The sequence below is a fragment of the Myotis yumanensis genome, unplaced genomic scaffold, assembly GCF_028538775.1.
Source record: "Myotis yumanensis isolate MYYU_CA2020_CCGP unplaced genomic scaffold, mMyoYum1.0.hap1 SCAF_12, whole genome shotgun sequence".
Lineage (NCBI taxonomy): Eukaryota > Metazoa > Chordata > Mammalia > Chiroptera > Vespertilionidae > Myotis > Myotis yumanensis.
Window position 1 is genome coordinate 26,065,666 of NW_027223763.1, and position 27,541 is coordinate 26,093,206.

Consider the following 27,541-nt stretch of genomic DNA (forward strand, 5'->3'; position numbering starts at 1 on the left):
AGAAGGATCCCGAGAGCAGGGCCAGGAATCGTTTATGTTCCCACCAGCCAGGGTGGGAAATGTTTGTGATACATGGGGAAAGGATAGTTAGTGTCCCAGTGGTGGGGTTAAAATTAACCCTATACTAAAAGTAGCTCTGGTCCCACCAAACAGAGTTTGAAAGCAAGCCTCAAAGGGTCAGACGTATTCCAAGTAGCTTAAGAATAGTTAAAGGGCCCTAACTGGTTTGGCTCAGTGGATAGAGCGTCGGACTGCGGACTCAAGGGTCCCAGGTTCGATTCCGGTCAAGGGCATGTACCTTGGTTGTGGGCACATTCCCAGTGGGTGATGTGCAGGAGGCAGCTGGTCGATGTTTCTCTCTCATCGATGTTTCTAACTCTCTATCCCTCTCCCTTCCTCCCTGTAAAAAATCAATAAAATATATTTTTAAAAAAAAAAGAATAGTTAAAGGACTGCTTTTAAAAATTGAGTATCCAATGAAAGGTCTGACATCTAATAAAAAATTAACAAGAAGCAAAGAAGCTGGAGTGTGAGGGAACTGCACGGGGGCCAGCATGGCCGGAACAGTGTCATGAGGGGGAAGAGAAGTTAGAGAAACCCCCAGGGAAATCAGGGGCCAGTTTGCATTAATCGTCGTAAGCCACTGAAAGGACTTTGACCAAGTCAGGAGCCAGGAGAAGATGTCTTCCTTCTTGCCTCCCCCGCCAGATTGAAAATGCCCCTGCTTTGTTCCAAACTCCCTGGGAACCACCAAGTGAGCGGCCTACCCTTATCAGGCTACATACATCTGCCCACTAAAGGGCCTCACACAGCCCCTCAAGGTGTGTCAATTCAATGGGGAAGCCGGAAAAAGAGGAAAGTAAGAAAGAAAAAGAAGTTCTGAAAGGAGGACCTTTCCCATTTGGGACAAGGAAGGATGTGAAGACTTGCTTCAGTCCTGCCTTCCAGCCACAGACCCGTTGCCTGTGAGATGAGGAAGATTTGGCCTTGTAAAATCTTCCTCACCACCATGACTTGTTTGCTTATTTGATCAAAATGAGTAATTGAGTGCCACCTATTTCTAAAGAGAGTTTGAAGTAGCTTTAAATAACAGGCACATATACATCAAGGCCACCGAAATAGAAGTCAGAAATCTAAAACCACACAATGTGCACACAAAATATACATGAAAAACCTAGGCTAGTATAGTGAACTTAATTTTGAATATAATTGAACTGGTTGTCAAGTGATAAAGAGAACTGAACCTAATTTTCTTCATTTGTAAAATGGAATTAATGATCTCTGCCCAGACTTCCCCCAAAGAGTTGCCACAAGGATTATCAAGGCTGTGGGTGAGAGTGTTCCATCCAGATTGCTTCTGCTGCAAGTAATAGAAAACGGTACTTAATCAAAGATAACAGTGCTCTTCAGAGGGAGGCTTCTCCATCTCTCCACCCCTGGGTCTGCTTTCACCTGTGCCAGCTCCATTCTCGGCCTCTTCACAGTTGTCTCTGGTCCCATCATCCCAGCACCAAGTCCAGCAAAATAGGGAGCCCGTTTCCCCCTAGCACCAACAAAATCCCTGGAAATGTGTCCTCTTTGCCTTGATTGGCTGACTTGGGTCATGTGCTCATCTCTGAACCAATCACTGTAGCTAGAGCATAGGTTGCATTGATTGGTTTAGTCTAAGTCATGTGATCCAGTCCTGCAGAGGTTCAGCCTCAAAGAAAAAGGCTGAGAGTGGGGCCAGGTGGATCTCTGTGTTGGTTTTCTCTCTTCGGTTCTGTCCTCCCACAGATCCATTTTCTGCCCTTTGTGCCCTGAGAGGATAATCCTATAGTTGACATCACTTGGGATCTACTGTCTTCAGGCTTCTGGTTGGGTTTGGCCAGTGGGGCGTACAGGCAGGAAATTGGAGGCCAAGAGGAGAGAGGTCCCTCATGGTGTAGCACCTGCCCTGCTTTGGTGCTACAGCTCCTGAAATAGCTGTGCCCCTCCCTCCATGGCTGTGGCTCCCCCTTTGTGTCTCCCACTCTTAGGAAGCTCTGAGGACACTATTTCTCCCTTTGCTCCTTTGCTCTGGGGTATGTAACAGCTCCTGCCACCTCTAGTCTGTGGGCACATCACCTTCCCTTATTTGCTCTCTTATTCTGACCCCACTCTGTAAGTAGTTCTTAAGGATGTCTCTTCTTTGGAATCACCCAGGGTGAATTCTGTTTTCTCCTGTGACCCAGTATTCATTTTTCATTACTTCATAACAAATTATCCCAAAGTGTAGTAGCTTAAAGCGACAGAAAACTTTTATTATCTCACATATTTCCTGTGGGTCAGGAACTCAGGAGTGACTTAGCTGGAAGGTTCTGGCTTGAGGGTCTCTCGTATATAGGCAGGCAAGATGGCAGTGGGACTGCAGTCTCCTGAAGCTTACTGGGTCGGAGATTTGCTTCCAAGATGGTTCACCCATGTGGCTGGCAAGTCAGTGTTGGCTGTTGGCAGGGCTCAGTTCCTCCCCACATGGACCTCTCCATAGGACTGCTCAGGTGTCATGAGATGGTGATGGCTTCCACCAGCATGCCTGATCCAGCGGAAGCCAGGCTGAAGCTACAGTGTCTCTGTGTGATCTGGTCTTAGAAATCTCACTCTGCCGCTTCCGTATCATCCCACTGTTTACAAGCCAGCCCTATTCAGCATGGGAGAGGACTGTCCAAGGCTGTGATTACCAGGAGGTGAGAATCACTTTGGCCATCTCAGGGCGTGGCTATCACAGACCCTGACTGACATAATCTCTACATTAAAATCAGGGTATTCATTTTATTATCCACATGGGGAGTCAGTTGCTGGGCAAGAAAAGTAAGTGTTCACTAGTTATAAACAATGTGAAAATCCTATAAATATAAGGAATTATGACTCTTGAATTTACCATCAGGACCCATAACTTGAGCAGAGGTCTAGGAGAGCCACTGTGGATGGGAGTGAGGACCCCTTCAAGCCCAGGCTAGTGATGGGCTGGGACAAGGGAGACCCCATCTTACCCAAAGGGGTTCCAAGATCTATTTCACTAGCTTCAGCTAGCCCCACTCCAGCCCTGAAAACAATGTAAGACACCCACTGTGTTTGCTGCTAGTCCATTCCTGGCATTTCATAGCCTTCACTCTGATCCTCGGCAGCCTGAGACAACCAGTCGGACTATCAACACAGCAGCCTTTCTCTCCCTGTCTGTTTTCTCCTCTGCTGACTCCTGTCTCTTTCCTTCCCAGGAGAATTAATGGAAGATTTTTTACTTGATGGAAGATTTTTAGGTTTAGCCCAAATGAATAGTCCCCAACCGCCTGTGAGCCATCTGGGTTTCTAGTGGGGGAGTGGAGCCAAAAGGGAGAATAGGGTTTTCAATCAGCTGTGCCAGGGACACCTGCCTGCCAGCTCAGTCCGCTGTTTCCAAGGTGGGAAATGAGAGTGGTGACTCATCGGGGCTCAGAGCTGAGGGTCATTAGGGCTGGGAGGAGCCTGGGAGATTGTGACATCAGTAGTCCTTGCCCTTGCCCTGCTACATACATATGCAGTCATGTGTGCAGATGCAATTCACACACAATCCCCATTTTACAGATTGAGAAACCAAGACACAGCCAAGATTTGGAGAGCCTCCTGCCAAATCCCAGCATCTGTGTGTAACCTGTCGTCAGCCATCCGGAGCTTGGGAAGTTTGTCAGGAAGCTCTGTTTCTCAGGACCTTAGTTCTAGGATACCCACACTAGCCTCAAGATTCCTTCACATTCCCAGGGCCTCACACTCTCATGGTCCTGCTGCTGCTGAATTCATTCAGGATTTGGACCATCCCACGATCCCTGGTTTTCCTCAGCTCTGGGCCACAATGATTATGATCAAGAAGCCCTTCCCTATTATGAGGACTTGTGAGGGGTTCCAGTGAAGATTTGGGGGACAGGTGGAGGGAAATCTGTACCAGAGAATGTCATTTGAATAACTTCAAGTTGGACATTACTTACTCCAGATCAAGTTCATCCTCTGCCATCCCACCATCCATTTTTTTCTTTTTTTCACCCTACCATCTTTTAGGGGCCAGTTCTCCTGTGATCTCCCCACCTCCCACTTGTCCTTCTGTACAGGAGAAAAAAACTGCCTCTTATTTTCTCCCCTGACTGCCCTGGCTCCTGCCTGCTGAGGTGTATACTGAGGATCTTACTTTCTATCCAGGAGACTAGTCAAGGTTCCCTCCTACGCAAGACTATTCTGAGCCTGGCTTTTGGATAGTATAAACTTTATCTCCTGACACACTAGGGGAGACTGCAACCAAAGAGCTAGGGGATCCCAGGCTAGAACCCATAGGTCCACCTCCCAATACAGTATCCTTTCCGAATCACCTATCTATGAGTCCCCAAGTCCTGCAATTTTCCCTTTAATATTTTTTCTGCTCTCTGCCTTTCTCTCTTTCTGCCTGGTCACTCTTCAGCTGAGCCCCCTGGCCTCACACCTGGACCACTGATTGCTGTACCAGCTGTCTCCTTTGAGCCCTGCCCACCCTCCCTGTCAATCTGCATCCCTGCCCCCTCTCCCCCCAGCTTAAAGTGAAGATTCCAACAGATTGCAAATTGCATGTCTCAGACTTTTAGCTGGACCGGTCAGCAATTTGGTTTTCCTGGTGGAGACTAATCTATTTAACAAAAATAGAACATACAGTAAAGCAAAATTAAATATTTCTAATCATGGGGATGCTAGCATCTGCAAAAGGCCAGAAAAGAAGGGAGGTTGGAGGTAGGGGCAAAAAGCCTCGAGGGGGCCTCATGATGAATGGCTTTAGAGCTATAAGACCCCCTTGGCTCAGCCACCCACTCAGGAACCTGGGCAAAGACCCTACTCACTGGTCCAGCCAGCTCCCCTCTGCTGACTGTGCAGGTGAGGAATGGCACCACCATCCATCCATCTGCCAAAACCTAAAAGCTATTCTCCGCTTCTCCACCTTCCTCAGCCCTCACATTTGGGCCATCTCTAAGCCCTGTCGATTTCACCTCCTTCCCATCTTTTGAATCATGGATTCTTCTCCATCATGTCACCCTCAACTCTCCCTTGGATTCCACAGCTTGTCCTTGTGCCCATCCATTTTCCATGCACCAGCCAAAAGTAGCGTTTTTTTAGCTTTATTGAGGTATGCAATAGAAATTGAATATATTTAAGGTATACAACTTAATGATTTGATATATGCATACATTATAAAATGATCAACACAATTAAGCTAATTAACACACCCATTACCCCACAGAGTTACCATTTTCTTTCTTTCCTTTTTTTTTTCTTTTTTAGGTAAGTACACTGAACATCTATCCTCTTAGCAAATTTTAGGTATACATTATAGTATTGTTAACTGTAGTCACCACGATGTACATTATATCCCCAGAATTTACTCATCCTGCAAAACTGGAAGTTTATACCTTTGGCCAACCTCTCCCCATTTCACATTCCATTGGCTATAAGTGTCACATGGCCATACCTAACTATAAGGGAGGCTGGAAAATGCAGTCTAACCATGGGCACAGGAGGAAAAGGAAATGGATTTGGTGAACTACTAGCCAGTATCTGACACAATCAGATCATCACTTTTTCCAGTCTTTTATAATTCTTATAATATAATGTTCAAGTCTGTGTAATTTAGATCAAGTCGCCCTTGTTTAAAACCTTTCAGTGGCCCATGCCCCTTGCATTCAAAATTAATCCCAGCACCCTTGATACAGCCCATTAGGCTCTGCATGGTCTTGCACCTGCTCACCTTGCTAATCACATTTCCTGCTCATTTCCTCCTCAAGTAACCACTTTCATTGTCTCAGCTCCTCTGATTTCCCAATCTCTTTCCTGTCTCAGGACCTTTATACTTGCAAGTCCCTCTTCCCAGGATGCTCTCCCTATCACTCTTAGCTGATCCTGCAGGTCTCAGTGCAAATGCCACCTCCCCAGAGAAGCCCTCCTTGACACCCTCCAGTCTAAATTGGAGTCTTGTAGTTCTTTCTTATACCCTTTTTTCCCTTTATAACACTTATTATAGTTTATAATTGTATATCTATTGGTGTATTTGTTATTTAATGTCTACATTGCCCATCAGATTGAAAGCTCCATGCAATCTAGAAACATTGATTTTGCCCACTCTTTATCTGGTACCTATCTGACATGCCCAGCATGTGTTAGATGCTCAATAGTGCTGGTTATGCATGTGTCATAATATTTCATCACGTGTCTATCACAGTTTACTCGACTATTACCCTACTTCTTGGACATTTCCTTCATTTCTGATATTTTGCTATTCTAAGCAAGCCTAACTCTTGTATTATTACTGAAAGGAGAGGGAGTTGGTCCCGCCACTCTTGGGCCATCCATCCAGCCATTTCCTCTTGGTCCCCACTCCTCTCCACTGCACCCATGCTGATCAGCAAAAGGATGACAGACCACACTTCCCATCCTGCCCCTTCTCTTAATTCCCTGCAAACCTTAATGGATAGATAAAGCTTTCCTCAAGGCTTGGGCCTATCAGTGTAAGAAAATACTTTAAATTATACAAACTATGACTTTTCCCTATAGCCCAAGTGGACATGCAGGAAAAAGATTATTTTTCACCTTTGCAGAATATGTGTGAGGTTGTACCCAATTATTTGGTATTTCTCTTTAAGTCCTGTCATCCCTTAGGAAAGAAAGAGCACCTTCTTCTTTAAGCCCACATGATCTCTACCCTTTATGGAAAATCTGACCAGCTAAGCCCAGTGTTCTCTCAAAGTCCCCATTATTCATTTGAGGTCAGTGTGGTTCTAGGTGGAGGGTTGGCAGCAGAATGGTCCAAGGTGGGCTCAGATCATCCACACAGATAGCCCTTCCATTTCCTTAGAGAGTTGGCTGCCTGAATGACATGTCAGGGCACATCTTATTTACCCATAGCATAAATCAAACATTCGGATAAGCATGCATGCTCACACCTCCTGAAGACAAATGCAACTGCCCAGAGACAAGAGTGCAGTTAGGGAATGAGATCCTTCCCTAAATAAATTTGCAGTGATCTGCAGAGACTGTGTCCCTCAGTGGGCCCAGAGCTCCAGGCAACTAGGCTGAACGAAGTGAGTCCTCACTCTGTCTAGCCTCCAGCTCCAGCCGGACATCAGATCATTTCAGGGCAGGACATCTCTGCCCTCCACTGTGAAATTGAAAGAGACCAACATGGGGCTTGACCCATACAATTCATAAACTGTCGTTGGAGTGAAATTTACTCATGCTTAGTAATGAAACAGTAAAGATGAACAATGAAAACAATTACTTTTTCTAAGAGGAGGCTGCTGAATCCTACTGGCTGCTGGAATCCTTGGAGTACATTCTACTCTCCACTGATTTTTCTGGGGATTCTGAACGGACATCGGGTGGAATTTTTCCAACTCACATTACCTGGAGGAATTATAACAGTTACTCTTTATTATGTGCCAATCCTGGCTTATGCCCTTTTCATAATTGCCTACTTTAATTCTCACAAACAAACCTGAGGAGCAAGTATTGTTCTTACTATTTTTCAAATAGGAGAATTGATGCTCAGAAACACTCAATGACTGTCCAAGGTCATACGGATGCCAATATTTACTCTTGTCTGGCAAATGCTGCAACGTAGTTTTTTTCCACATTACCTTATGGATTCTGAAGATTTCTCTGAAAAAGAAATGCAGCTTTATGGCTCCCGCTTCAACCTGAGCTGTTAATTTGGATCAGACTGCTTTCCCTGGTATTAGCAATATCTTTTTCAGGAGAACAAAAATCCTTATAAATTTTCCACCTGGGATTTTACCTCCATTATTTTATTTTCACTCCAGATGAGCTCCATGGTCATTCTTATAAGCTCCTCGGAAGTTAGAATCCATGAGCAATCAATATGCAGACAAGAAAATAAAAACCGAGTCAGGCATTTCATAGGGAGATTTAAGACAGGAAACTGGTTGCAACTTTGTTGGAAGGGATGGAGGAGCAAAACAGATCGGTGCTGTCACTGGAGATACGTATTCACAGAAACACCAAGCCCCTGGGCTGAAGGCACAAAAAGGGGCATAGTGTTGCCATTGCCTCTGCACACTGATCTCTCAGGTTCCTGCAACCACCCTCCTGCTGTTCTGGTAACCCCCCTCCCCCACCGCCACTGGCCACTGAACAGGCAGCCAGGAGCACCCCCACATTGACAGTGCAGGCCTGCCTGGGCCCACAGACACCTGCAGTCGCTCTGCTTTTGCTGCTGCAACCACAGCAGGGAAAAAAAATAGATTTCCCTTATGCATACTTTCTAATTTCCCATGAATGCTTCTCATTAGCAGAACCTAAGTGGAAACCAGCTGGTAGGGGATTCTGGGAAATGTGGTTTCTGGGTGTTGGGCCCCTGCAACGAGAGGAGGATACAGAGTGAGTATGGATTGTGAGCCAACAAATATCAGCCACCACCCCAGCCAGAGTTACCAGACTCCATTACTTTGGAATTTAATGCATCACATGGATTGATCCTCAGTATAGCCCTGGGATCGCACACGGCAGAAGCTTAAGGAGAGTCACGGCATCTATATATACATAAAGGATACATGCGTGAGGAGAGAGAAAAAATCCCTGCTCAAGCTGGGGCTTAAGAAACCAAAGCCAGTGCAGCTGGCCTGGCTGAACTGCCCCAGCACTTGAAGCTGGAGCAGTCCAGCTGCTGCGTGGGCTTCACTCAGACCATTGCCTCTGTCCCCACAGCCTCGTCACTCAGGCTCCTTCAGGCTGCAGGAAAGATATAGTCCCAGTGACCTTTGATGGCAAGTGTGTTAGGGTTGGGTTTCCCAGGAAACAGATTCTGAGACAAAGACTAGCATACAGCAAGTTTATTATCAAGGAATGTTCTCAGGAACAACACCTGGAAGGGAGGAAGTGAAGCAGGGTCAGGCAGAGGGACATGTTGAAATGTGATACAGCTGCAATCCCAGCCTCAGCCACCCCACGGGGACCTCTGGATCCCATGGTCCTTCACCATTGTCCTGAATTGAGGTACAGGGCCTAGAATTATGTCCCTCACATTGACCATTGGATGTAGGCTGGCCCCCACGAAGGGGATAACTTTAATTGACACAGCTCCCTTTGGATGCCGGGCAACTCAGCAGCAGCCAGGATGTGCCTCCATCCTGATGGGGGCATCAGGGCAGCACACCAGGGCATCCACCACACAGTATGGGAGGTGTAGAGTGGAAGTCCACTGCTGCTCAGGCCACAGTGCTCAGCCACCTTGGCAATGCACTCTGAGCTGGCCACCACCCTAGCCTAAGCCACTGTCACCTCACATCTGGATTACCAGCTATAGAGCCTCCACTTTCTCTGCTCCCTCATTTTGCCATGCTGCCATCCATTCTCTACCTGACAGCCAGAACAGTCTTCCCAAATATTAACTCAGGTCATAGTACTTACTTGCTTAACCTCCCACCCCTAGTCTCTTGGCTGTACTCCAGAGCCCTGCCATGACCTCCAGGTGGAATGTGATCTGGCCTGCTTACCTCCCCACTGCTCCTCACACTGGCCCTTTCTGTTCCTTTGCCACCTGCGGGCCTTGCCCTGCATGGCTTCTTCCTTTGTGTGGAGTATCTCCTTCTTACCATGCAGGCCTCAGCTCTTCTGTCACCTCTGCAGTGAGGGCTTTCTGACAGCACAATAGATTTGCTCCCCTCGCCCAGCCACTCCCTTCTTATTTTCTCATAGTACTCTTCACTAACTGAAATATTCTTATTCATTTATTGGCAAACTTGTTTTGTCTTTTCTTCCTAATTAAATATAAAGCTCTCAAAAAAGCAGGATTAGTACTTACAAGAGAACCTGGCCCAGTGTAGGTAAATACAGAGTGTCCCCAAAAAAATGTATATGCACTTTAACAGCCGATAGCTCAGTTTTGGAAAGTGAAATATATTCTAATAAACTCTGTCTTTATAATTATTCAAAGTGTGTGTCTACATTTTTGGGACACCCTATATTTGTACAACATTGTGTGAATTGACCACCTTCAAATATGGAGGACCCCTATTGGGCAGAATTTCATGAAAATCACCTGATTAACTTCCTCACGTCCAGTCTTAAAGAGGTTGAATTGGCTGGAACGATGGTCCCTGTCCTGCCAGCCATGGCCAGAGTAGCAGAGTTGGCTTCATTGGTCAAACCCAGCAGGTGCCATGGTAACTCCTTCAGGAAAGAATCACATGACACATCTTCCCCAGAAGGGGCTTTGCAGGGCTTCTTGGCTCCTTCTCTGGTGCAGACCCTCAGTAAAGCCAGTTACCCACCTGTGTGCCCATCACGACCCAGTTACCACCATCAGAGTTCTCAGATCTCTCCCATGCTAGTCCGAATAGTGTGGTGCAAGAACTCAGTCTACTGGGGGCTATTGTTTCTGAGAGGAGGACACCTTGGATAAAGGCCCAATAGTTTACCCTTTACCAGCTAAAATCACGCAATGTGGAAAATATCTTCCCAAGCATTGGAAAGTTCCCTGGTGTTTAAACCATCTTTTCTTATTTTGGCTCTCTTCTATTAAACATCCTATCTAATAAAAGGCTAATATGCAAATTGTCCCCTTGGGAATTCGACTGACGGGAGTTTGACCCCTCACTATGACCTGCGCTGACCACCAGGGGTCGGTGTGGAACAAAGGAAGGCCCCAGCTGGCAGCCAGCAGCTGGGGGAAGGAAGGCCCCGATCAGCCCCAATCACCGGCCAGGACTAGGGACCCTACCCATGCACGAATTTCGTGCACCAGGCCTCTAGTTTTAAAATAAAAATCAATACCGCCATTTACTCAGTGCCTGTTGTAGGCGAGGTGCCATGCTTGGTCCATAACTCAGATGCTGGCTTCTTTCCACTGCATCACCTGAGAAATTAAGGAGCTGGGAGGAACTGCTGTTAGTGAAAATGATTATTGTGAGTAAAATAAAGTATGACAGGTCTTACTTTAAAAGTTGACTAATTAGTTCTGTTTAGAAAGTAAATGGGGGGGTGGGTGGGGGAGACAAAAAAGTAAAAGGAGATTCTTTCTTATCCCCACCCATACTCCACCCATCCTGTCCAAGCTTTGAATACCACTCTGTATGCTTTTTCGTTTAACTAATAAGGATTCTGCAGGCTTTGTCCACATTTTATATCTAGAAGCCTGGAATTCTTCAAAGCTTGGCAGGAGATGGGTGAAGTAGTTGGATCTCCACCTTCGTCAGACAAATGTCTTCCTTGGGGACCATGTCTGCATCTTTGCCACCATGCAAAGTGGTCCGTTTGCATAAAAGTGATCCTTTTGAAAGATGTTCTGTGTTTTTCAATCATCCCTAGAAATAAAATCACAGCTCCTGTCTCACCTTACACTGAAGTGTTTCGCACACCAGGGAATTGCTTACCGGCACCTAAATATAGAATTCGGTGGGCATTCGTCTCAAACTGATAGTCCTCACAGCTGTCTTCAGGATTTCCAAAAGGTGGCAAAGTGGCTTCAGAAGGTGTTTCTTGTTCTGAGAACAGGCTGAGTGATTCTCTCTTTGTGCCAAGAGCCTCAGGGCCTCAGGCTTTGAGTTTCCACTAAGGGAAGATATTTTCTGGCACTTTCTCCTGAGAATTGAGCAGGATCTGAACTTTTCTGTGCTATTCCCTGATGATGTAAGAGCACAACTGTGAGAGTAAAGCAGTACACATTTAAGACCATTTCTTTTCCTGGTATCTCATTAATGGAGAGATAGGAAAGAGTTTATTTCTGGATCAGAAACAGCATGCTATAGTGAAATAGCATGGACATTAAAATCAAACTCGAATTTGAACTCCAGCAGCTTACAGTGACCTTACATAAAGGGCATTACCTTCCTCAGTCAGTTTTCTTAATTTGTTAAATCAGGATTATCCCCTTTTTCACTCAAGCTCGTCACAAGATCCATTGATATAATGTGTGACAATTTCCTTGCCTGGTTGCAGAATTTTAGGTGGACCATAAATTGTCAAGGAGAGACCAGTCCTTCTTCATGTTCCCAGTTTGTTTAGCCTAGCATGTGGAACCCTTGTGTCAGCCAACAAAGCCACTCACTGTCTTTAGCCCCCAGGGTTCCCTAATGAGGGGTGCTCAGCTGCCTGTGACACTAGTCATGTCGCTACACAAGAAGCTTAATTTTGTGCTGCCCCACTCAGGAAGAAATCAGGAAGAACTTATAAAAACATCCTCTGTCCTTAATAAGAAATGCTAACTGACCTACAGCCCCCGTCTGGTCCTCAAGCCAAATAGCCTCGGCAAAGCCACACATCTTAATGGGGCACAGAAGCAGTCAGGTCCAGGCTCCATGGGCCTTACTAGTGCCTCTGTCCTTCCAGCGCCCTGAAAGACCTTGTCCCAGGACTACACAGGGCATGTGGATGTTTAATAAATAGCTGTGCTGATAATGATGATACATATCTCGGCTTTAATTCACATGTGTTAGTTCCATTATTGATTTTGTGCTCCTTAAATTAAATAGATAAAGTCACAACCAGTTTAAAAACAATTAGTTTAATTTTGCATCTGTAGTCTAACAGGAATCTGTTTTTCCTCTAATATTAATAATTGCATTGTACAGTTAATGAATTTCAGTTGAGATCAGTAGCGTCTGAGCTAATATGGCATTTCTCTTTTGTTCTTGTTTGTTTGTTTTGCTTTGTTTTTAGGGTCAAGTTGTGTTCCGGAACGGGGAAAGAATGGGGACCATTAAATTTACTCAATTTCAAGGTAGGCTTTTTGATGCTTCTTCTTTCTACTTGGTAAATTCTGTTTTCAGGGATGTTGTCTTATGCAATAAAATACATCAAAACAAATGAAAGTATGATGTTCCAGATAAGAGAAATCAAAGTCAATAGAAAACACTTCTCTGTGAAAACAGTAGTTTCAACATATTTAGGATATTTTTTCTTCACTGTATTACTTTTCAGGCCCATTCAGTCTTCCCACATGACTCTGAGAAACTCCTGAAAGTAAGGGGGGAGGGGTAAGTCAGTTCCAATATCCTGAGAAAACTTGCATTGTTGTAGATTTTGATTATAGAAATCTTCAGATTCTGAAGTTGAGAGAATAGCATAGTAAACCCATCACCCAGCTTCAACCATTATCAACATTTTGCCAGTCTTGCTTTATCTTGACTCACCCTGTTACCCCTCTGTTTTTTTCTGTAAATGTTTTAAAGCAGCTCTCAGACATTATCTCATTTCAATCTATAAATACTGCAGTATGCATTTCTACTAGACAAGGACTTTTAAAAACATAACCATGGTACTATTATCACACCTAAAGCATTTAACAATTGTTAATATCCTTTCATTCCCAGTCTATGTTAATTCTCCAATTAGCTCAAAAATGTTTCTACAATTGGTTTGTTAGAGAATTCACACAACGTCCACTCTTTGTATTTGGTTAATGTGTCTCTCTAGTTTCTTTTAATCTATAATCACTACATTTTTTTTTTTAAGACCCAGGTCATTTGTTGAACTTTTCTGCTGTCAGAGTTGGAAGGGACCTCAGAAATCATCCAGACTAAGTTTCTCGTGTGATAAGGAGGAAATAGGGACCAGAGGGGCAGTGGCTTGTCAAAGCGCACAGGGCATCCGTAAGGAGTAGGACTGGGCCTTCCTCAAGGCAGACACCTCAGTTCAGCTCAGTATAGTCATTAGCAGGGTTATTCGCCAAAAGCACTAGAGGATCATTCATCTGCATCTGGATGTTTCTGGAAGCTGTGCCTTCTGTGTCAACTCACTTTGAGATCCCAAAGTCATCCAGGGGAAAGCAAGAAATGAAATCAAGTTACTCAGATTCATTCAGACAAATCCCCACTGGATTCAGATCAATCAGGAGAGGTGTCCTTGGATACTATCGCTCCATAATGCAATCTTGTAGATTTACCCATTTGTCTTCCTGTGGCAGGTAATTGAAACACATGTCAGCTCTCTGACGTGCACAAAAGATGTAATTTTAGGCAAACGTAATTACTTTCCCATTTGTTAAGTCTTAACTTCTTCATCGGTTGAACAAAGTAAGCATCTTGGCAAAGATACTTACTTTTTTTTTTCTTGAGTGATTGCAGCTAAATTCTCTTGTCACATTTCCAGTTCTCAAATTATATCATTCTAGGAGAATATTTTGTAAAATATTGATCAGCCAATCACAGCTACAAGTGCGTGCCAATTTTATTGCCTTTCCCTGATGTTAGGATTAGACACCAACTCCAGTGGCTGATTTTAGGCATTTATAAGGAAAGCAGTGTAGCAAACAGTATTGAGGTGGGTTTTACTCACCTGAGTGCAAGTTGCTGTAGAACATCAGGCAAGTAACTTCACCTCCCTGAGCACTGTTGTCCTCAAATAATATAATCCTGCCCTAGCCAGTTTGGCTCAGTGGATAGAGCGTCAGCCTGCGGACTGAAAGGTCCCAGGTTCAATTCTGGCTAAGGGCATGTACCTTGGTTGCGGGCACATCCCCAATGGGAGGTGTGCAGGAGGCAGCTGATCGATGTTTCTCTCTCATCGATGTTTCCAACTCTATCCCTCTCCCTTCCTCTCTGTGAAAAATCAATAAAATATATTTTTTAAAAAACTTTTTAAAAAAAGAATATAATCCTACTTATCATCTTAGGATGTGGGATGAACTGGATGAGATCATACAGAGAAAGATGTGCATATATCTCTTGCTCAGCAAGTAGTAGCAATTATGACTAGCACTTTGTCAAAAGTTATGACACTTTTCAGGGGCAAATCCAGATTTCCATGGTGTGTTGAAACCCCACTGATGCCTTTTTGTCTGCCTACCCCTATAGCTGCTACCCACACATAACAATATGTAGGATGTCAGAAGGGGCAGGGCCTTAGAGATGATCTTATCTCCTTACTTCACAGAGTAAATGGGGAAACTGAGGCATGGGGAAGAGAGATGTTTCCCCCAGGGACACACAGCTGATGAGTGGCAGTGGCAGCCACTGCGTGCTCACATGCACACGTATGCCAGTGTTCTGCCTTTGCCACACTTGTGTTCAGCTTTTATTGACTATTAGAGCTGGAAGATACTCCTGTTTGCATGTTTTTAAAATAGACATTGATCCTGTTGACAGAGGGATACTGTGCTTGGGGGCATGTTCACCTCAGCACAATAGTGAGTTACCCAAATTCTTAGGGTCTCAGAGGTACCTTTTCTGCCAGGATGAAGAGAATTGAATATTGAATAGGCTGTCCAGGTTGGAATTCGGGTTATCATCTCATTTCACAGAGGGGAAGGAAACTGAGGCCCTGACTCACTGTGAGATGGCGAATTCATTCCTTCTCTTCTCTGGGCTCATGCTTCCTCTCCCAGAAAGGCTGGTCCAGACTCTTCTGGGACCTTCCAGGAATTTGCCCAGAGGATATGCCTGCCCCCAGGGGTTACCAGTTCCTAAATGACCTCATGCCATTGACCTTGTAAATGGCTTCTGCATGGAGTTACCATGTTATTTTCTGTTATGCCCTTCACACCCTCTCTCCCCCTTGCCTTGCCCTCTTATTTAGAAGGGAGATTGGACAGCAGGGCTCACAACAGAGCTGACTCACAAGCAGCCAGCCCCAGCAGAGGGGGCTACTTTTGCAAGATCTGCTTCTGGGCAAGACACTTCATTTCCCTAAACCTCAGTCTTCTCCTCTAGGCAATGGGATGGCATTAATGCCAGCCCTGCCTGCCCCCTGGGGCTGGGTTAAGGGTCAAATGAGATTTTGCTTTATAAACTCTAGTTGTGGGAACCTAGTCACATTACTAGCATGCTGCCTGACTCCTGGCTGGCTCTTGGTAAATGCTTACTAAATTAGTGAGACAGCTTGTGGAAATTTAGGGACGTCTTCACTTACTCATGGTTTCCCATGACTTAAGGCAGAAAGTCTGGGAAACAGCAGTTAGCCTTGACAACAAAAATGTGAGCCAAAGCAAATTCATGATGGCAGCCATTGTTGTTCCAGACGGGAGGACCTTTTTTGCAAATTTAGGAGTGGTGAATAAATAGAACTATTCTAAACTAATGTGCCAGGGCTAACTCCATGGTCCCTCTTGAGACTGAGGCATTTTGAATCCAGAGGGGGTTTCAGAGCCTTAAGAATGATCTTCCTAATCCCCAGTTTCCCTCCATTTACTACATTTCCAAGGGTTCCCAGAGCTCTTACCTCCCATCAGGACAATCCTCGAGGCTAAATTTGGTAGATTCCACCGATAATTCTGAGCATCCATGGTTCCAGAATAAGTATCTTATTAAGAGGAACAGATCAGATGTCCAGGGAATTAACGCTTCCAGGGTCAGCCCTGAGCCAAGGATGGATGAGAAATGGAGGACAAATTTCCCAGTGTCCTTTCCCCTTGGGTGGAAACTCCCAAGAACTTCAAGGTATGTTCTTGTCTGTCCCCAGATGTCAGCTGAGGACAATCCCAATGGAATTGTGCCTCAGTTGCCTTCCCAGAAACCTGCTCATAATGCACATTGTACTGGCTCCCTTCCCTTCCCTGTCTCGCCTACTGAACCCCTAGCAATGTGTCCTAGGATCATCTTCCAAATAAATTACGTGCATTCTCACCCTTGTCTCAGGCACTGTTCTAAGGGCGCTACCCATGGCTATAGGTAAGGCAGGTATTGTCATCCTGTTGGCCACACACCTTGGGTAGAGTGGGACTGGCCTAAACCCCTTTTAACTCCAAGTTCAGAGTACCTCCCCCATGCCATCGCTGACTTCCACTGAACTACGTTAGATGATGATGAATGCTAGAGAATTGGCTTTTTTTTTTTTTTCCTTATGAGAAGAAAGAATTCATGTTACTGCCAAAGTCTAAACATGGCTCAGAATTTGCAGCAGGGAAGGAAGTTGAGTGAAGCCATGATTAGAGCCTTATTTATGCTGTTCTTCATGAAATCTAAGCATCTGTGCTCTAACTCACCGTCCCTGCCTTCATTAGGCCTGTTTGTGAGAATCTTGGTGAATGGTGATGTGTTTGAATGTCATACTGCTTCTATGTCGCATAAAAGACTCAGACTTTGGAGTAGTTCAGCACTTGATTTGAAGGGAGAGGGTCCTCTATCGCTCTAACAACATAATTGTCATTCAGATTGTACCTAGTGAAATGTAGGCTTGTCCTCCCCATTTACAGACATTAATTACTGTTTGGTCTTTGGGGTAACAGATACGGTTCTGTTCAGTGCAAATTTCCTGAGCATCTGCCAGGCATTTTACCAAGTCCTCTAGGGGAAGCCAAGCTGAATAAGAAATGGTCCCTGTCCCTTTCCCCCCAGGGGTTTCATAATCTCTCTGGCCCAGTGCCAGTGCCTATAAAAGCAGGAAGATAATTTCCCAGAACCTACTAGAAAACTTTCAGAGCAAGTTTGACCCCAGTTTGAGACTCTTAAGGCTGGTTTTTAGTATCCTTTTCCTCAGTCAAGGCATGTGTTATAGCTCTCTTCACCAAGCCATGGGTCTGAAAAGGCCAGTTTGTCGCTGCCACTCAACTTGATACAAGTAAGAGTGGAGACATAGTCCATTAAACTGCAGGATACACGGGTAGGGATGTGGGTCAGCAGGAATGGAAAGACATAATGTGAATGTCAGTTCTTTTAGGCTGAAAGTCTGATCCTGACCTTGATACTGACCCTGACCTTGACACCACCTCAGCCCTCATAATCCAGGACTTATCTGGAAGCCCAGGGCCTTGTGTTTCATTGAGCCGTAGACTCTCCATGTTGAAGGGAGCCCTAGCTCTCCTTTATAGTATTAGCTCTGCTTGTATGCCTCCAGTGATGGGGAACTCATCTCCTATTATATGGAAAGTATGTGAGCTTTGAAACAGGCATGTCTAACTGTTAGTAGCTAGGCACTGTGGCTTAATTTCTCTGAGCCATCATTTCAGCATTTAATTAAAAATAGTAAAATAAAAGGTGATCATTTTCCTTGCCTTAAGAGGGATGGTGAAAATTCAGTGTCGTGAGGCTATGAATGTTCTTGGTTGGTGACGGTTACAGAGAAGGGCCATGGCAGCTGTTGGCTTCTTTCTCCTCTCCTGGGCAATCTGGATAATGACCCCAGATTTACTCCTTTCCAGAGTTTCTTGAGAAAAGTGCAGTCTTGCTTCCTCAGGACATACTTATCATTGGTACATGAAAACTCTTGTTTGTTTGTTGATACTCTCATTTCCCTTATTTATTTTCAAACCCTATTCCTACCTCCCCCAGGGAAAGGCAACCATTCTAAGTGTTTAGTGAGTGTGTTGTGTTTGTATCTGTTCTTGCAAGATGTAGTATATTATTGTGTTTTTTTGTGTGTGTATATATTTTAAATTTACGTCAATGCAACTGGATTACATATCTTTCCTGTTTCTTTTTCTTTTCCACTCAGCACTTCGTTTTCTAAGATGCCTCCATGTACCCGTGTGTACATCTAGCACAGGGCTTTCATTGCTCACCCCATGGGGCATACCCACCCTGCACCCATCCACTCTCCCAGTGACAGACACCCAGGTCACCTCAACTCTCTGCCTTCACAAATAATGAGGGTCCTTGTATATGTGCCCTATGACCCAACTGGGCATTTTTAGGACAAATGCCCAAGAGGAAAATTGTTGGGTTGGAAGTTGTGTGTGAACACTGAACATGCCGAAAATCTGCCAGATGGCTCTTTCCATGAGTCACCATGCCCGTCTCCACTCCCGCCGGTGTGAGGATCCCTGTGTCCCTACCTCCCACCAACACTTGGTGTTCCAGACCTTTCATTTTTTCCAGTCTAAAGGTAGAAAGTAATATCATATTGTGGTTTTAAATATTATCTCTTTGCTTACTAATGAGTTTGGGCATTTCTTCCTGTGCTTGTTGGACATTTATTAATTGTCTGATCCTTTGACCACTTTTATTCTGAGGGCACTGTATTTTTCTTGTTGATTTGCAAGAGTTCCTTATATAATCTAGATATCAGTCCCTTGTTGGCTTTAGACTTTGCAAATATCTTCTCTCATTTGGTCATGTGCCTATAAACTTTAAGTCCTTCTTGAAAAGAAATTCTCAACTTTGATGTGGTTAAATTCTTTTCTTTCTGTCTTTTTCCCTATGGTTTTGGGCTTTTAAAGTTGCTTAACAATCATTTCCTGGCATCTGCATGCCAGATGATGCTGGGCAAGATAGGTAAGACGCAACCCCTGCCCTCAGGGAGCTCACAGTCCATTGGGAGCAGACACAGGACCCCAACTGGGTGTGATAACTGATGGCATTTAGAGGAGGGGCATTTGGCCCCACCTACCAGATTCTAGGAAGGCTGCCTGGGAGAGGTGGCATCTGAGATGAATTCTGAAAGACCAGTTTCTCTAGTGAGAGTTAGCCAAGAAAAAGAGAGAAAAAGTGTTCTAGGTGCAGATAACCTGTTGTATTTGTATGTGTCCTGTGTCCCCTCTAGTACTTAGCTTTTGCCCCTGGGACAGTTTGAGTGAGTCAATGGACAAATCTGTCCTTGGCGGGGTCATTATACTCCTAGGCTATTTGACCAATGTCCACTTGGCCTATTAAAAATCTGAAAACAAAGGTCAAGTTAACTTATTAAAATTGTAACAGTGGCATGTTGTTTGTGAAGACAGAGAGACAAGTGTGTGAGGGGATCCAGGCCCAGGGACCTGCTTCCATCTACTCCCACCCCAGTGAGGGGAGCAACCCTGTAGGTTCTATCCACAGTGACCAGACTTGGGTGGGGTGGACTTGCCGAGGAATGGCTGGCCATCCTGGAGGAGAGCATAATCCAGGCCTGCAGTTGCCATATTCCCATCTCTGAAGAACCGCCAAGAGCTGGAGTTGATGTGATGTGCAACCCCGGGCAGAGCCAGGACCTGTTCAGGGAAGCCTCAGGGGACAGCTTTCAGCTTAAAATGAGGAAGACCCTTCAGAGCAGTTGCTGATTCATCAAACAGGAGTTGGAAGCTATAGAGATCTCCCCAAGCAGCCCCCTCACTTTAGCAAGACCCAGGCAGGGGATGGGACCTCCCCAGGGCTCCGTACATAGGTGAGGGCCCAAGCTTGGACCAACTCCAAGAGCTGTCTTAGTCTGAGCCCTTTCTGTCTGAGTTTAGGGTTTCCTTAGGAGGGGCAGGAGTCCTCAAATGGAATAGTTTTATAGCATCTTCGATTTTCATTGAGCCAAGGTCATCTTGTTTTTAACTTCATGGTTACGCATTGAGCCTGTGTTTGCAACAGCAATTACATTTTAAAGGACATATACACCTTCCTAAGTTCAGATCTTGAGCCAGTTGAGGACCAGTGGACATTTGGGGGTGAGGGGAGTCGAGCCCCTGTAGCAGGATGTGGGGACCCAGCTAAAGCAGGAGACTGGTGACCCTCCAGTTGGTTCTGCCACTGGGGTTGGTTGTGGTGCAGGTGGGAGGCAGAATCACTCTGTGATTGAAGCTATTTCCCTGCCGTCTCAGGCATGCTCTCAGGCCCACAGCCAGTGAGTATTTTCAGACTGGACTTTTTTGGGGGAAGTCTAATTTTTACGAATGGGAGCTATCATCCAAATCCAAAATTTAAAATAAAGAATGCACTTTTTAAAAGAGAACACTCCTTTCTTGCCCCCACAGCAAGGAACCAGTACTATTCTGTGGGAAAGGGAGCTTTTGTTTCACAGTATTTTTAGCCTCTGAGAACAGAAAGTGTCAGCTTGAAGGGCCCTCAGTGTAATCCAGTGGTTCTCAACTCTGGCTATGCATCAGGATCCACTTAGAGGACTTTTTTTTTTTTTATGTTTTCATTGAATTTAGAGAGAGAGGAAAGGAGAGGGACAGAGAGGTAGAAACATCGATGAGAGAGAAACATGGATCGACTGCCTCCTGGCACCACCCCCACTGGGGCTTGCGCCTGAAACCCAGGCATGTGCCCTGACCAGGAACCACGCAGTGACCTCTTGGTTCATAGGTCAATGCTCAGCCACTGAGCAGCTCCGGCCGGGCTAGAGGGCCTTTAAAAATACTGCTACTCAGGATCCATCCCAAGAAGTTTTAATATAATAGGTCCAAGCTGGGACCAATCATAGGTATTTTCTAGTTCTCCAGGTGACTTTAATCCCTAGGGCTGAGAACCACTGGAATTCCTGCAGTGCAGTTTGCAAATGGAGAAACTGAGGCCCAGAGGAAGGGAATGGTCCAGGGTCACACAGTGAGTCAGTGGCAACCTGCACAGAGTTTGTGGGGCAGACGGTCAGCCAGTAACAGTGTCACAGCCCCTCTCCCTCTGCTCGATACCCCGACCTCCCGGCCCCAGTGGACCTTTCTATCTATCCACAAATCCCCTGTCCTTGGTCCGCAAGGCTCCTCTGTGTCTCAGTGAGTAGTCAGCATTGTTTGCACAGTGGAGTTACCAAGCAGCCCAAGACTTACAAGTTGAGAGTGCCGGGTGCCTATCATAGTTACCACCACCTGGGCCATGGTGAATGGAAGAACACAGGGGGCACCCTTCTTCCACCTTCAGACCCCTGAGGGGCCCTGGGCAGGGTGTGGGGGACAAGACTCTATGCTGCCCAGGATGTCAGAAGCCAGACTTCGGGTTCTGCTCAGGAACCAATCAGCAGACAGAAATCAGAAGGCCTGGGCACACCTGGGGCATTGCTCCAACACGAGGGGCTGAGCTCACAGCAAACGGGTTCCTGGGAGGGGAGGGGCAGTACGCTGGGAATGCTTCCTGGAAGAGGTGGACAAAGTTTGGACATTTGGTTTTGTAGAGGGAGGGGAAAGCTCCCTTCCAAGCAGAGGGACTGTTGTGGGGAACCAGTGGCAGTAAGTAAACATAGGGAGTGTTTGGGGACCTAGCAAATGGCTCACAGTTACTTTTATCATGGCTCAAATAACTATAATTTATTGAACACTCACTATGAGTTAGGTCCCAAGCCAGAAATTGCCTGTATTCTCCTCTCTAATTCTCATGGCCACTCTGAAAGTTCCCGTTTTACATTTATAACCACCTGCTTATAGGGTATGAGCTGGAAGGGAAGTGCTGCCTGCAAATGGGAATGATTTTTACCTCCCTGCTAGGGCTGAGAGAGGCTGCAGTCACTAAACTCCAAGGTCAGCGATTATGAATTTTTTTTTCATCTTTGTATCTCTAGTTCCACCACAGATGTCCAAGGCCACCTTGGTTGAGGATGAGGAAATAACCTAGTCTTCTACCGCCTACACTGCTGTTTTTGAGGGGTTCTTTATCATGAAATACCTTGGGCTGGGCCTGGCGTGCAGTGGGCACTCAATAAATGTGGGCTGAATGATCAGAAGCCCTGCTCAGTATGGGTGGTGAAAGCGCTCTGAATTCAGAACTGGGGGACCCAAGTCCAGGCATGCACTTAACCTATCTGAGGCCCCTCCCTCAAGTATACACTGGGGTGAGTTATGCCCAACTCATGGTTTGCTGTGAGCATTAAATGCAAGAAGGTGTGAAGTGCCTGTGAGCCTCCAAGCACTGCTCCAGGGAGAGATTATGTGATTTTGGTCTTGGTGGGAGGCTGAGTATTATTTTGGTGCCATGGGGCATACAGTGGGGCCTAGGAGTCAGAAGGGTGGGCTGTGTGGCTGGGGGCCAGCCATACACTTCCCAGCTCCTAATGATTTATTCCGATCAGCCTGCATATTTCATGCGCTGCCTCCCCATGCCAAATAAATAAATCAGGGCCTCCTTTTCTGAGGGGCAGGAGCAGCTTGGGGCTGAGACTTCAAAAAGCCTGAGCAAGGATGCTGGAGCTCCCAGCAGAGTCTGCTAATGTGACATTTAGGAGCTGGGTGACCCAGGTATGCCACAGCCGCCTGCACACTGTGAAGCCCCCCAAATGGTGAGGAGACCTTTGCGGGAGAAGGAAGTGACTTTTATAGCCCTATTTCCCCCCCATGGTCAAAGGAACGCAGGCAGAAGTGTGGCAGGCCTATGCGATTCCTGTTTCATTTTCTAAATGTGTTTAAGGAACCAGCAGTGCACCTGCGTTTATACAAAGAAATTCACTTACAGCCAGAGCCACATCAGGCAGTTCCTCTGGGGACATGCGGGGCCTGCAGCTCCAGAGACCCACCTGCCGGAGGGTGGGCATTCCTCTATGCAGTTAATATACTCAGGAGGCACAGGTGGCTGATGGGTGGTCAGTTTGACATGGAACTGTCACCTCTCAGGGATCCCATGTTCTTAGTACCAGTGGGACTCTGGGCAAAGCCACAGCCTGCCCGAACTGAAACCACCTAGTCCCGTGGTCGGCAAACTGTGGCTCGCAAGCCACATGCGGCTCTTTGGCCCCTTGAGTGTGGCTCTTCCTAAGCCTTGGGAGTACCCTAATTAAGTTAATAACAATGTACCTACCTATATAGTTTAAGTTTAAAACATTTGGCTCTCAAAAGAAATTTCAATCGTTGTACTGTTGATATTTGGCTCTGTTGACTGAGTTTGTTGACCACTGACCTAGTCCATTCAATTGTGAGAACTGAAAAGATGGCACATAAAATTCCTAGCATCGATCCAGGCGCACTGTGGGGCACCTCAGCCCCTGCTTGCCCACTCCTCAACTCTGTCAAAGTCTGCTCTGCCCTGGGGGCTCCTTTCTCTACTCCCACACTGGTTCCCTTTGGTTCTCTGCCTCTAACCCCACCTTTCTCTGCATCTGTTTTTTCTGTGGTTACCACAGATACGCCAAATCCACTCACCCCCTGTCAAGGGGCTTGTTGGCCCAGGCTCTCGGTAGCATGTGACATTGCTGGCCAGCTCCATGGTGAAATTGTCATTTTCCTTGGCTCCTACAATGCCCACTCTTTCCTGGCATCCTGCTCCTGGTATCGTGGCCACTTCTTCCCAATCTCCTTGCAGTGTCCTTGCTCAGCCTGCCCCCCCAGAGATTGGCGCTATCCAGGATTGTGTCCTTGGTCCCTTCACTTCTCACTCAGCACTGTCCTCGGGGTGTCCTTCCTGCCCACTGCTCCACCGCCCAGCCTGCATGCTGATGACCCCAACTCCTTCTCCCCAGCCCAGACTTCTCCCCCCTCCAGAGCAAGGATCTCCCCCTGATAGGTGTCTCAGGCTGAGCACATTCAAACAGGAACATAACATCTTTTCCCCTCCTGGGTTCCCCACTTAGGGAATGGCACCGGAGCCCCCCCTCCCCAGCCCAGTCACTGGCTCACTGCCCTGTTCCCCATCTTCCCCACCAATTAATCTCCCAATTGTCCAGATTTTACCTGGGGAAAAAGAAACCTTTGTCAAATCTAATTACTACTCTCCATTCCTCCTGCCCAGTCGCCCTGATCTAGTTGTCTTTGTAATTATCCCTGGCAATTGCCCTAAACCAGCAATTTTCAACCTTTTCACCTCATGGCACACATAAACTACTTACTAAAAATCTGCAGCACACCAAAAATATGGTTTTTTTTGCTGATCTGACAAAAAATCAGTATAATTTTGATTCATTCACCCTGAACAGCTATTGTTGTGTTTGGCTGTTGTCATTTTTTTATTTGACTATTTAAGGGAAAAGAGGTCAGTGTCCCTGACTAAATAGTCAGGCATTGCATGTTTTAAAAATTCTTGTGGCACACCAGTTGAATATCACTGACCTAAACCCAGCAACAGAATAGAATCTAGGATGAAGGAAAATTCAAATGCACCACTTTGGTCTGAAAATACACCTGGACAAGTGCATATGGAGAACACTGTGCTCAGTATCACACAGCAGAGCAATGTGTCCTCTGAAAGATGCTAATTCTACCTCAGAATATATCAATAGATATATAATGTGCAGAATGAAGGAGGGATGGTCCCCTCTACTTGCTGCTGACCAAATCATGCCTAAAGCGTGTTGGTCAGTCCTTGTGTCTACACTCTCAGACTGACAGACGGACAGTGATATTGTGGAGTGTGGCCTCAGGAGGGGCCTGGGTGAGGTGGGAAATAGAAATGACGTTTAGTAAGGTGGGGTGGGGGAAGAGTGTCGGGAGGGGGGGCTGTGTTCTGTCTTTGTCTTCAAGCTCTAGGCCTGCCTGGGGCAGAGGGAGTAGGGGTAGTCTGTGTGGTCCCAGAGGGCAGAGTCAGATGACAGGGAAAAGTTACAGAGAGAACATTCAGCTCAATGACCAGGAAGATGCCATATGGTAACAGGCAGAGAATCCAGTTAAAGGTGATTGAGTCCCCCTTCTACACATGTACAGCGAAGGACAGTTGACGAGAGAGTGTGAGAGGATGTTTGTTCTAGCCCAGATCAGGTTGGAAGTTCTGTGATTCTACCTGGGGAAAGGAAAAGCCTGCAAGAATATAGCCAGGGGCTGTGGGGAGAGCAAGAGCTAGGAGAGGAGCACTCAGACCCAAACACAGGACTCGGATCTAACCAGCCACTCTCTATTGCTCCCCACAGACCGCAGGGAGGTGAAGGTGGGAGAATACAATGCTGTGGCTGACACACTGGAGATCATCAACGACACCATTAGGTTCCAAGGTAAGGCAGGTGGGCTTCTTGGAGGAGGGGGTCTGCTCAGTCCCAAGCCTGGATGTTATCTGAGGGTTGGGGACAAACTCAGAGTCTTTGGCCTTGTGAGGATGAGGGAACATCCTCTCCTGTCAACACACGCACTCACTCACTGAGCACAAGGTCCCATCACTCACATGGGAGCTGTATTCCAGCTCCTGGGATGGGTCACTGGAATTTGTATGAATGCTGGCTTTCACCGAAGCATCTGTTTAAACCAGAGGATGGCCAGGAGTTATTCTTTTTAACGTGGCCCAGCTAAATCTAGCTCTGTCTTTTCCTCTGGGAATGGACTTGGTTTGGTTGATAATAGGGTCTCTCCACATGCTGCTCTTCCTGGAAGACCGTTCCCTCTTTTCTCCTGCTGTAGAACTTCTCCTCAGCTTCCAGAACTAGATCAAATAACACCTCTTCTGTGCAGCCTTCCCTGATTGCCCCCAACCAGGCTAATGGCTCCCTTTTGGCTTTCACAGTTTTTTTCTCTGCCTTTACCATGGCCACTGTCACTTTGTATTGAAATATCTAGATTGTTGGACCATGAGCTCCCTGACTGGTTCCTATTTGCTTTTAAATTCCTGGCACCAGCCATAATCTGGCACATGTTGAAGAGTCAATGATATTTTATGAATATATGATTGACCAAGTGAGTGGATGAGTGAATAAATGAGTGAACAGGTGAACATGTGAGTCACTGAACTAGTGAGTGGATGAATGAATGAGTGGATGGAGGGATGGATGGATGGATGGGTGGATGGGCGGATGGGCGGATGGACAGGCTTAACCAGTCTTAACCCCTTCAAGTCCATTTTACCCTTAACAGCCAAAGTGCTTTTGCCATCATGCCATGCTGAAGATGCCCCACTTCTGCTCAGAGCATTTCATGGTGTCCATTGCGCACAACAAGGGGTCTTACTCCATGGTGTTGCCCCCAAGACATTCATGAAAGGACACCTCCTCACTTCTCTGCCTTCTCTGTCAGATCTCCCCAACCAAACTGCTTACAGTTCCTCAAGCATGCCATATGTCACCATGTCTTTGCCTCTGCCGGGTTCTCTGCCCAAAATGCCCTTTCTTCCTTGTCTTCCTGGTGAAAGCTAACTACTCATCTACCTTTCTGGAGCCTTTCCTGACTCCATCAGGCAGAACTGCACTCTGCTTCCTGCTTTCTGCTCAGGCCATTGGAGGCAGTTTACATAGTGTGAGAGCACCGTCTTCAGAGTTAGGCAGATATGGGGTCAAATTCTGCCAGATTTGCCATTTACTAGCTATAAAAGCTACTTAACACCTAGAAACCTGTTGCCGACCCCCACTCCACCCACCAAAATGGGAATAATCTTTTCTACTCATGAGATTGTTGGGTGAATCATATAAAAAAATCTCTATAAAGTGCTTAGCCCATGGTAAGCATTCGGTAAATATTACTGCTTATGGTTGCCTTTTCCTCCTTACATACCTAATGTGTAAGTTCCTTGAGGACAGGGACTTCGTCTTGTTTATCTTTGAATCGCTGGTACCCAGCACTGGGCCTGATAGATGGAAGGTGATTAATGATGTTGACCATCATTAATGATGATGAGTGAAGGAATAGTGATGCATGAAGAAATAATGAAAAATGGATGAATAATGAATGGATGGACCAGATGAGTAGCAAGAAAGAAAATTCAGGGCTGCTGCTGTTAGTAACACTTCTGACAAGTTGTTACCATTTGGCTCCCATAATGTCTCCGTTAAGATGCACAGGTGGGGAGGTGCCATTTCGGGGGAAGGGAGGGTAGAGTAAGGAGGAGGAGCTGTTGTCATTTTCTGAAGTTGTTTCTACACAAACAGCTTGTGGTCACAGTCACCCTGTAGCCCTTTCCCGGTGCCCAGAGAGTGGCTTGTTTCCAGCCAAGAACTCATGGGCGCCCCAAGATGGTTCTTGTATTAGGGAGCCAGAAGTCACCTGAGCCAGCCTAATGCAGCCCAGGGTACAGGTGCGGGGAGAGGGGAGGTAAATAGGGAGGGGGAGGAAGTTTCCAGGTGTTGAGTTTTCAGTGGA

The 27,541-nt window shown here is 46.1% G+C and overlaps 1 protein-coding gene across 1 annotated transcript in view; it reads left to right on the top strand.

Moving 5' to 3' along the window:
• The window catches only part of GABBR2 (gamma-aminobutyric acid type B receptor subunit 2), a 314,564-nt gene that overhangs the window by 209,604 nt on the left and 77,419 nt on the right, over positions 1 to 27,541 (top strand). The window contains exons 8-9 of the mRNA XM_070431092.1: positions 12,679 to 12,739; positions 25,393 to 25,473. Of these exons, the coding sequence (XP_070287193.1) occupies positions 12,679 to 12,739; positions 25,393 to 25,473 (142 nt within the window). The remainder of the gene's footprint in view (positions 1 to 12,678; positions 12,740 to 25,392; positions 25,474 to 27,541) is intronic.